Source organism: Equus quagga, chromosome 3 (assembly GCF_021613505.1).
Source record: "Equus quagga isolate Etosha38 chromosome 3, UCLA_HA_Equagga_1.0, whole genome shotgun sequence".
In the NCBI taxonomy this organism is placed as follows: Eukaryota; Metazoa; Chordata; class Mammalia; order Perissodactyla; family Equidae; genus Equus; species Equus quagga.
In genome coordinates this window covers 152840539-152851064 of record NC_060269.1, presented here as the reverse complement: position 1 = coordinate 152851064, position 10526 = coordinate 152840539, and the positions used below count along the sequence as shown (strand labels likewise).

The 10526-nt window shown below is 60.2% G+C and overlaps 1 protein-coding gene across 3 annotated transcripts in view; it reads left to right on the top strand.

Moving 5' to 3' along the window:
* Positions 1-4254, top strand: part of DOK7 (docking protein 7) — a 35173-nt gene extending 30919 nt beyond the window's left edge. The window contains exons 8-9 of one of the 3 annotated variants that reach the window (XM_046657441.1): positions 2923-3051; positions 3392-4254. In XM_046657441.1, coding sequence (XP_046513397.1) covers positions 2923-3051; positions 3392-3528 — 266 coding nt within the window. In that variant the 3' untranslated portion in view covers positions 3529-4254. The remainder of the gene's footprint in view (positions 1-2922; positions 3052-3391) is intronic. The other 2 variants (XM_046657440.1, XM_046657439.1) reach the window with 2 other exon arrangements.
* Positions 4255-10526: the final 6272 nt, after the last annotated feature.

Here is a 10526-nt window from a genome sequence, read left to right as displayed (position 1 = left end):
ACAGTGGACAGTGGGTGACAGTGGACAGAGGAGTGACAGTGGACAGTGGGTGACAGTGGACAGAGGGGTGACAGTGAACAGTGGGTGACAGTGGACAGAGACGTGACAGTGGACAGTGGGTAACAGTGGACAGAGGAGTGACAGTGGACAGTAGGTGACAGTGGACAGAGGGGTGACAGTGGGCAGAGGGATGACAGTGGATGGGGTGACAATGGATAGTGGGTGGCAGTGGACAGCAGGGTGGCCGTGTGCATCTGGGGCAAGCCCTGGCCAGAGTGGGGCAGGGCCAGGCAGGGAGCTGAGGACAGGGTGGCTGAGTGTGGCCAGCCTAGCTGGGTGGTGTGTGTGGACAGAGCGGACAGGGTCGGGGCTGGCCTGGAACCCCAGCCTTTAGGAGGGTGCCGTGTCCTTCAGGCGACAGAGAACAGAGGTGAGTGACGGTCCAGGGGACCGATTGATGGTCACAGGTGATGGTGACCGTGGTGGGGGGAGGTCCAGGCAGGGAGCGATGGGGAGACGCTGGCTCTGACTAGGGGAAGGCCTGGGAAGTCGGGAAAGGCTGAAGGTCGGTGGGGGTTTGGGCTGGTGCAGAGGGGTGGCTGGCGGTCAGGGGTCAGCTCTGTGCCTCATTTTGTCGCTGGAGCCTCCGGCTGGGGGCTGGGCCCTGAAGCGCTTGGGTGCCTCCATCTCTTCTTCAGAGGTGCCTGTGTGGGGCCAGAGCAGGCAGGCGGAGCAGGCCCAGGCCCACCCAGAGGGGACCTGCAGAAGCAGGAGCGGGGAGGGCCGCGGGCTAGCAGGTCAGACAGACCACAGGAAGGCTCCACACCAGCTGGCCTTGGGGCTCCCCGGTCGGGGTGGGGCCTTGAGGACCATCCCCTGACAACACGAGGCTGTGGGTGGCCCTCCCAGGCGGTTCTGGATGCCTTTCGCTGGAGCTGCCCGTGCCCTTCACGTGTCTTTTACAGAGACAGGGCGTGTGTCCCCTGGGGACGGGCGGGGGAAGAACAGGCATCAGGATTTGCTGGGGGACGTGGATCCTTTCCCCTGAGGCCAGGGGCTGGGGAAGGTGGCGCCTGGGTGAGGCCAGGTAGGAAGGACGGGCCGTGTGGCCAAGGAGGCAACCGTGGGATGCTGACAGGAAGCCGGAGCAGAGGAAGGAGGGAGTGGGAGGGAGATGGGAGGGGTGAGGGGGCGGGGCTGAGGGGCCCTCCTCCGGGAGGTGCAGTTTGGGGCGGGTGTTAGGTGTAGCACCCCTGCAGCCCACGAACCTGCTTAGAGGCTGAGGTGAGAGGGAGGGAGCAGCCTTCTTCGGCTGCCGGTGCGAGTCTGGTGGTGCCAGGCTGTCCAGAACCCTCCACCCCGTCCTGCTTCCACTGTGGGACATATGGGTGGCACCCCTAACACTAGCTGCTGAGTGGTGGGGAGCTTGGCCACGTGACCTCGGGTGAGACCCAGCTGCCCTTTTGGCTTTGAGAGGCCCCTGTGCGGAGGCTGGGCCTCCTTCCCAGACTCTCCTGGGACCCCGTCTCAGGCCCCTGACGGGTCTCCCAGCTCCAGCCAGGCCTTTGCCCCTGCCTGCTTCACCTCCATCCCTGCTTGTCTCCACTCCTCTCGGCTCATGCCCCCTTCTCCAGGCAGCCTGCCCTCATTTCCCCTAGCCTCCCCGGGCGCCTCTGCCTATCATGGTGGGTGACGCGGGAGAGGGTCTGCATCTGCCCCTCTGTGTGCCAGGGCCCACCTGGCCTGGCTGGGGAGGCTCCCATGCTGTTTGTTGGGAGTACAGACAGGTGGTTGGAGCCCGTGTGGACACAGAGCGGCAGGCTCTGCCTCGCCGCCTGACAGGCAGAGGGCCCTAGCCCTGCACCACCCGCCAAGGCACTCCCTCAAGGCACTCCTGGCCAGGCTGCCAGGCCGTGGGGGAGGGCATCTCTTCCTGTGATGGATCCCGTGTGCTGCAGAGGCAGCGCATGTATGGAAATGCTTGCCTCAGAGCGGAGATTTTCTGGGGACCAAAAACACTCAATGTGTCCTTGTTTGACAAGGGCACAGGACACTGCGAGCTGGCCGGCGGAGTGAGGCAACCCAGGCAACTGAGGGCCTGAAGCGCCGGCCTGGAAGCTCGTGCTTCCCATGCTCCCTGGAGGGCAGCGGGTCTCCAGCAGGGTGGCCAATGCGTCCTGGTTTGCCAGGACCTTCTTGTTCCAGCACTGAGTCCCACTCCATCAGCTGCTGGGACATGGGACAGGCAGGGGACCAGTTTCTTGGATGGGGGAGGGGCCTTGAAGTGCCTGGGGCCATCCTGGAGGAGGCGTCACTGTGGATGGAAGTGTGGGCCTGTGCTCAGGGGAGGGATCCCGTGGGGACTCACCGGTCTGGAGAGGGTCCCTGAAGCCTGGAGCGGCCGGGGTCACCCAGGAGGATATAGAGGGAGGGCTGGGGCGTGGACAGGGAGGGGCGTCCTGCCTGGGAGGGGCAGGGTGCTGGGGAGCCGAGGAGAAAGTGGCCGGGAGGGACGGTCCAGCGGATGAGGGTCGAGTGTGGAGGGTGGGCAGCAGGGGGCTGAAGGTAGAAGAGTGTGGTCGCTTGACTCCAGCGGGCCATGGGGGCCTCCCCGGGGGCAGCACAGCGGTGGTCAGCCCCTTGCAGCAGGCAGAGTGCACGGGAGGGGCACACCCTTTCCAGAAGCTCGGTGGTGAAGGGGGGACAGGTGGGTGCCTGGGTCAGGGAGGGATGTGGGTGGGGTCTCAGGGTGGGCAAAGGTCTCCAGGGAAATCGGAGAGTCGGGAGGCCCCCTCCGCCCTGGAGAGGTGGAGGGTGGGGGATGTGCGGGGTGGTGTGGGTGGGGAGCTCTTTGCTGAACAGTCTTGGGGGTCAGCTCAGCCCTCGGCCACAATCTGGGGACCCACAGCCCCCTCCCCACAGGAGCCCTGGGGCCCGAGAGCCCACGCAGCGAGGCGCCCACCTACGTGAACATCCCTGCCAGCCCCTCCTCCAAAAAGCAGCTGCACTACATGGGCCTGGAGCTCCAGGAGGCCAGCACGGGCGTCCGAGGTGAGTCCCCACTCGGGCCCAACGCAAGTACTGGGCCTGCAGCCCGGCAGCCCCAAGGGGCCTTAACCCCTACGCCCAGCATCTCAGCCCTCGGCTGGCGGGCTCTTGCTCCCAGCCCACCCCGCTCCTTTCTCCTGCTGAGCCATGTCCCCGACACTGTGGCCCACCTGCGTCCCCACTCAGGGACTTCCCTGCTCAGGTCCTCACTGGGTGCATGGTGTGGGTGAAGCCCCCAGCCCCCGTCACCCCGTCCAGGCCGAGGCCCTGTGGGAGGTGCAGGCCACGTGGGGTCGTGGGAGGCTGGGGCCAGTGGGGCCGGCTCACCTCACACTGTTTTCAGGGGCCGGCACCTCCCGCTACGCACAGATCGACATCACAGCCACCGAGGCGGCCCACAGGGCGGGCGCCCGGCACGCACAGAGCCGGGAGGAGCGGCTGCCCGAGCTGGAGCAGAGGAGGAAGGGGGCCCCACCGTGAGCTGGCTGGACACCCCCTGCGACTGGACAACCCAACGTGGCCGAGTGGGCCGCCCCTTCGGTGGGCAATAGTCAGGGGCACGAGGGGCCCCGCCTCTGCATGGCCATCTAGGCTCCGTGATTCGTGGCCTCCTAGCCACATGGTGGGCGCGGCTGGTCCCTGTGCCCTGGTGTGGCTGGTGGAAGGTTCCGGCCCTCCTCGCCTCGCTGGTCACTGGTGCCCAGAGCAGACCCTCCTTTGGCCTTAACGAGCCACTCTGGACCTCAGGCGAGTGGGCGGGCCACGTGCCAGGTGTCAGGCAGCTTCTGGGTGGTTTCTTGTGGCAGCAGCTTGGCTGCAGCTGGCCGGGGGATTGGGGAGCAGTTTCTGAGACTCTGGGATGCCAACTGCTGTCCCCTTCTGGGGGATGTGGCCACCCAACTGACGACAGACATACAGACATGTCCTGGCAAAACGCACGTCCCCAAACTACAGCAGGGCTGGGCCAGTCCCCCACCCACACGGAGTGTCTGGCAGCTGTCGGCTCAGGGACCTCAGACCCCCGATCGTGCCCTCTCTGTAGCGGCCTCCAGCCGTCCCCTCCTGGGTCACAGCCGCCCCAGCCCTGGGCGCGGGAGGGCTATTCCACGTTCGGACCTGTCAGGCACCCGCGTGGCCCCACACGTGTTTACCTGGCTGCATCGCTTCTTGGGACCCATCACAGTTAGTCATGTAAATAGTTTAAAATCGTTAATGCTCTATTTTTACCACCACATACTATTTTCCTGATGGATGAGGTGTTTTCTCTTTCTTGCTCTGGGTCTGCAGAGGGCCGCGGCCCCGGGTGCGGTTCTGCTGTCTCTGACACACTGGAGGGGCTCAGGGCCGGGGTCGCCCCCCGTGGTGCTTCCTCCCGACCATACCCGGGGCCTTGGGGGTGTCTCGAGGATATTTCCATGACTCAGTGATTGGGGCTGGGGGAAGGGGGTTGGCCCAGCTCCACTGGCTGATGGGGGTCTGGACGCTGGGAAGTTTCCGGCATTGGTGGTGGGCTTCCTGCTGTTGCTCTCGAGGCCCTGGGCATGAGAGGGAAGCAGCGGGCTGGGCCTCTGACCCAGCCTCGCAGCCAGACTGGGACAGGGGCTCCAACCACGGCCCACCCAGAACCCTGTTCCCCTCCATCCACCATCCATCCATCATCCATCCCTCCATCCCCCTACAGCCCACCAAGGACGCAGCGAGTCTGTTAGCTGCCCGTTAGCTGCCCGAGGGGAGCACAGCAGCTGACACTCCATGTGCTCTCCTCCTTGGCTGGGGTCCTTTGGGTTGGTGGGTTCCAGACCACAGCCCCGCCTTGCCCTGCCCCATCTTCTGAGCTGACGTCTGACTGCTGGGGAAGCCACCCGTCCAGGTCATGGGAAGCAGGCTCAGCCCTAAGCCCATGGGGGCAAATGTCCTGGGTGGGATGCAAAGGTCCTGAGGCTGATCCAGCAAACAAGGCAGGTTCTCAGCCTGGAAGGCTCCCACTGGCACACCCTGGACAACAGCCTAGGGTAGCAGAACTTCCTTTTTAAGCTGCAAGTGGGGTAAAGCATGGCCAGTGCACCCCAGTCCAGGGTTCCAGCAGTCGGGGTCCCCTCTGATGGGAGGGGCTCGGGAGGCCACGCCCTGGGCAGGCGGCATGCACCAGCTCCTGAACAGGCAACTTGGGCTTGGGACCTTACCAGTGACCTTGAGTGGCTGCGCCTGGGGTCTCCTGTTTTCAAAATGGGATAAGCTGCTGTGTTTCGTGATACTGACACAGGTCATGGGTGTGAGGCATTGTGAAGGGCTGGGCTCAGACCCGGGGGCCTGGCAGGACTTGAGCCCCGTTCTTTCCCCGCCACGAGTTTGTCTGCCCCTCGCCCTCTTCCCTGTGGGTGGCCAAGGGGTCTCCCGGGAAACACCCACCTAGAGATGTGTAGACACGGGGGCAGGGCACAGGAAGAGAGCACACAGCCCCGAGGGGTTGGCCAGGCCCGGCCGAGGGTATCACGTGAGGCGCGATTGGGGAGCGCGAGCTGTGAAAGGAGACAAGCGTCCACGCTCCACCGAGGCCACCGTGGGGCCAGCCAAGGCCCAGGGCAGGGCGGCTTTAGTGGGTGCTGGGGCTAAGCCAGCTAGGGTGGCCACACAGGGCCGAGAGGGGCCAGACAGATGCCTGTCCCTCCTCTGGGGCTGCGAAGGGAGGCCGGTCAGTGCTGGGGTGGCCAGAGTCTGACATTGGGGTCCCCTCTGCAAAGCTGCTGCAGCCGCGACGTGAGGCACACGGCCATTGTGTGGCCATGGCAGAGGTGGGAACCCCAGCTCGAGCCTAGGAGGGCTCCCCGCCTTTGCTGAGAGGGCAGGGCACCTGGCGCCCTGCAGCAACACCCCCTGCCCGCCCAGCTCCCATGTGCCCTCACGCCCTCCGCCCGCAGGGCCCCTCTGGCTTCTGCTGGCCCAGGCTAGGGCCCTCCTGCCAGCACGAGGGAGACTGTGCCAGGCTGACACAGGCCCTGCGCAGCGCCACCTCGTCCCCCGGGCGCCCCGGCTGGAGGCTGGTGAGGGGCTTCAGGGCTGGCCATGCTGGGTGGGTTTAGCGACTCACCCCTGGACCACCAGCGTGGACAGGACACCTTGCTGCCCTTCCACAGGGCACTGCTGACGTGGCCGGGCACGTGCGTCCCCCCACCTTGTGCAGCTGTGACAACGGCAGCGGCCCGTGCCCAGGCAGGAGCCCTGGGGATGCCAGGGGAAAGCAGGCAGGCGGGGGGGCAGCGGGCACGGCCTTCTTTTTTCACACGTGTGTGCACACGTGCAGTCTTGGGAGGGGACCTGGCAGCAGAGAGGCAGGGCAGCTTGTCTCTGGGGAGGGAGACCCCAAGGGGCAGGGAGGTGTCACCGGACACTTAAGGCACAGAGATGCTGCACCCTCGTGGACCTGCGACCCAGCCTAAGGAGACCTGAGGCCTGGACCCCCGCCCCGAGGACGCGGCCCCGGTGTGCGCGGGCGCTCCGCAGGCCAGGGCCCACCTCGGCCCAGGCTTTGCCACCGCCTTCCCGACGGGCTGTGCAGACGGACACCCGGGAGCAGGTCCAGGGCTGGGCAGTCGCAGCGGCCGAGACGGAAGCTCGGGGGCTCAGCTCTGTGAGCACCGGTGAGGCTGCGCGTGGCGGCGCAAGAAAACCCATCCAGGCCGCCGGGGCTTCCTCTGCTCACGCTGCCCGCCCAGCTCTTTCACCCTCTTTTCTATGGGGTTGTTTATACCCAGACACAATGACATTGATTTATAAGTTTGCTAATATTTTTAATCAGAGATAGACCACATGAGTTAGAATCAAACTGTCTACCAGGTTAGGAAGCCAGCGCCCACCCCCCGCCCCCCCCCGACAGACAGACAGACAGCGCCCCCCCCCCGCAGACAGACAGACAGCGCCCACTCCCCGCAGACAGACAGACAGCGCCCACCCCCCGCAGACAGACAGACAGCGCCCACTCCCCGCAGACAGACAGACAGACAGCACCCGTGTGTCTGTCAGGACTGAACCTGCGCGCGGCGCCGCCGCCGGTCCTCCCGCGCCGGTTTCCTGAATTCCCAGGCGGACTGTGGGGCTCTGTCCCCCATGACCAGCACCCGCACCCCGCCCGCACACAGTGAGCGCCTGCCGCCCTCTCGGTGTCCTTGCACTAACACTGGCTAGAGCAGTGCTCCACCCTCACCCTCTCACTGCAGATTCCACCGACAGGTGAGGACTCTGGCTCAGCTTCAGGTTTCCTGGGGTGCAATTTTCTACACATGCATCAGTGACATGTGGTCAACTCTCCCCTAGTCGTACGAATCTCCTCTCAAAACAGCCCAACATATTAGGCTGTTGATCAGTGTCATTTTCTTAAGTCTCTTCTGGAACCTTCTCCTTATCAGAACCTTGCTCTGAAAAGGAGCCCACTGTGCAGCTCTTACTCTGCATCCCCCGTCAAAGCCCTGGAAAGCCCAGCCCTTCCTCGAGGGTCCCGGGTCTTCTTTCTTGGTTTCCCTCTGTTTTAAGGAGTGCTTCCTCCAGCAGCAACCTAAGAAAGGTTTCGGGGGAAACCTGAGATCCTACGTGCTTGGGAAACATCCAGATTCCTGTTCACACCTCCTGCCTGCTTGGCTGGGCACGGAATTCTAGGGTGGATGTGATTTTCCAGCGGAATCTCGAAGGCACTGCTCCGTGGACTCGTGGGTTGTGCTGCTGTGGCACCCGCTGCCATTCTGGATGGTTCTGAGGGCCCTAACCCCACTCTCTTCCTGTAGTACTTGGAATCTTCTTGTTGCCTCTGTTGCTTTTAATTTCACAATGATCATTTCCGTCTCCTCTATGGGGCTTTCCATTCTGGAAATCTCTTCAGCTCCTGGAACTGTTTTGGAATTCCTTGGTTTCTCCACTCCCTCTGATCTCCTGGATCCCATTATTCAGATTGCTGGGCCACCAGGGTTGCTCTTTAAGTTTTCATATTTTTTCCCTTTTATTTTCCATCTTTTTATGGTACTTTCAGTGTGATTTTCTCCACTCTTATTTCCTAGTCTTTGGGTGTTTTATTTCTGTCACCAAACATTTAATTCCCAAAAGCTCTTTTGTTCTGTTTTTTTATGGCATCCTATGCTTGTCTCATGGATGCACTTTTATCTCCGAGGACTTTCTTAGTTAGTTTACAAACAGAAAATCATACAACCCTAAGTGTACAGCTTGACAAACTGTGACACCTGTATGACCCGCGTACCCTCCAGCCCGTGAGACAGAGGGCACTCCCACCACAGCTCCCTCTCGCCCCTTTCCAGGCCCCGCCCACCACGCCAGCTGACCACGATTCCAACTCCATCCCTATGGACCGATTTGGTCTCTTACATCCAGCTTCCTTTGCTCAGCACAGTGTTTCTTAGATTCATTGATACTGTCGTATTAGCAGTTCATCCTTTTTCAACTGTTCCTATTCTGGACACAGACACTCCAGAACTTTCCATCGATTCTCCTGTTGCTGGGCATTGAGGCTGCTTCTGGTCTCGAGTGAAGTTGCTGTGGTGTTCTTGTTGAGGCCTCCTCTGGACGTATACATTTATCCCTTGGATACGTCTGCGAGGAGTGGTGGCACTGCCAGGTCACAGAATAAGCAAATGTTTAAGTTTTAAAGGAAACTGCCAAGTTTTCCAGTGGTCTTACCATCTTGTGCTTTCCACCAGCTGCTGCTGTCCCCACCCGCTGGTCTGGGGCCTGACTTGAATGTCAGCCATCCAGTGGGTGCGCGGTGCTATCGCACTGTATCGCTTTGCAATTCTCTGATGACTAATGATGCTGGGCACCTTTCCACCGCCCACTGGGATGTCTTCTTCTGTAAAGGGCCGAATTCTTCTGTCCACTAAGAAAACTGCACTGTAGAATCCTGGGTCTGAGTCCTTTCTCAGACATAGGCGCTGTGTCCAGCTGGCTATTTCACTTTGTTAATAGTACATTATGAGGAGAAATTTCTAATTTTGATGAAATCCAATTTTTGTTCCTTTTTCTTTTATGGTTGGAGCTCTTTGTGGCGTAAGAAGCCTTTGCCTACCCTCTGATCAGAAAGATATTCTCCTGTTTTCTCCCAGAAGCGTTACAATTTTGGTCTTCACATTCTGGTCTATGAACCATCCTGAATTAACTTTGTCTATGGTGTGAGGTCAACGGCCCCCACATACGACAAGCTGCCCCAACTCTGTTTATTGAAGAGACATTCTCTCCTCAGTCTAGAGGGTTCTAGTCTTTTCCTCCGGAATCTAGTTCTTCAAGTCTGTCAGGTGACTCCGTGGTTTCCTGTTCCACGGTGTTTTGAGCTCCTTTTGCTCTGTAAACAGTGATCACGACTGCTGTGGAGTCTGCCGCTGGGCACGCCGATGGCTCACGGCTCCGTTTCTGCTGTTATTCCCGTGCTCTGGCTCGTGGGGCCTTGCTGTCTTCTGTGCTTGGTTATTTTCAACTCGGTGTTTGTGAACAGCTATTCTTGGGTTTATTTGAGGATGAGAATAACGACAGTTTCTTCCAGAGAGGGCTGTTTGTGCTAACTTCTGCCAGGCGCCGGAGCAGCACCAGTCCAGGACCACCCTGATCCAAGTTTGCAGCTTGAGGCCCAAGAACAAGTCCTAGGGGCTGGCCCCCGCTCAGGTCTCGTCAGGGCCAGGACTCTCCCCCAGCCCCTCTCTGGCCAGCAGCCAGCCAGCCCTCCTTTCTGGGTATGGACTCCCCCTGCGGGGACAGCTCTGGGGTCTGGATTCCTATGGAAAGGCTGTCCCTTTCGACCCCTGCCTTAGACCAGTATGTGGCCCTGACCTGTCTTGTCACCAAGGGTGGCACGGGACCGGAACCCAGTGCGCCTGGACGGCCAAGCCCTTGGCGAGGCGCTCAGAGCTCTGGGGCGCATGGCCTCTGGCTCCTGCTTGTCCCTCCTCTTGCCTCGGTCGGACACTCACAGGTGGTCAGATCCCACCACTTCTGAGGACGTCTGTGCGATATTTAACAGGCACGTTTATTTTCAGTGGGAGGGTCCAGATAACCCCGTGCTTTTTTAAAGCAAGCACCATGGCTGTAAACTTCCCTCCAAGCATCACTCCAGCCACATTCCCCAAGTTCTGGTGGGCCATATTCTTACTACCATTCAATTCAAAATATTTTCTAATTTCTAACATGATTTCATCTTTGATCCATGTGCATTTTTGAAGTTTCTAAATGTAATTATTTTAATTATCTTTTTCTTACTGATTTCTTCCTTAATCGCATTGAGGTCAAATACAGATCACCTCTAACCTACCTTTGAAAATTACTGGCATTTGCTTTGTGTCCTGGTGCAGAGTCCATTTTTAAAATGTTCCATGTATACTTAACAAGAATGTTTTCTCTAAATGGGCACAGTAGATCAGGCTTGTTAATCACACTGTCCATTCTTCTATATTTTTAATCAATGATCTAAGCTCCCATCATAAGAAGCTGGA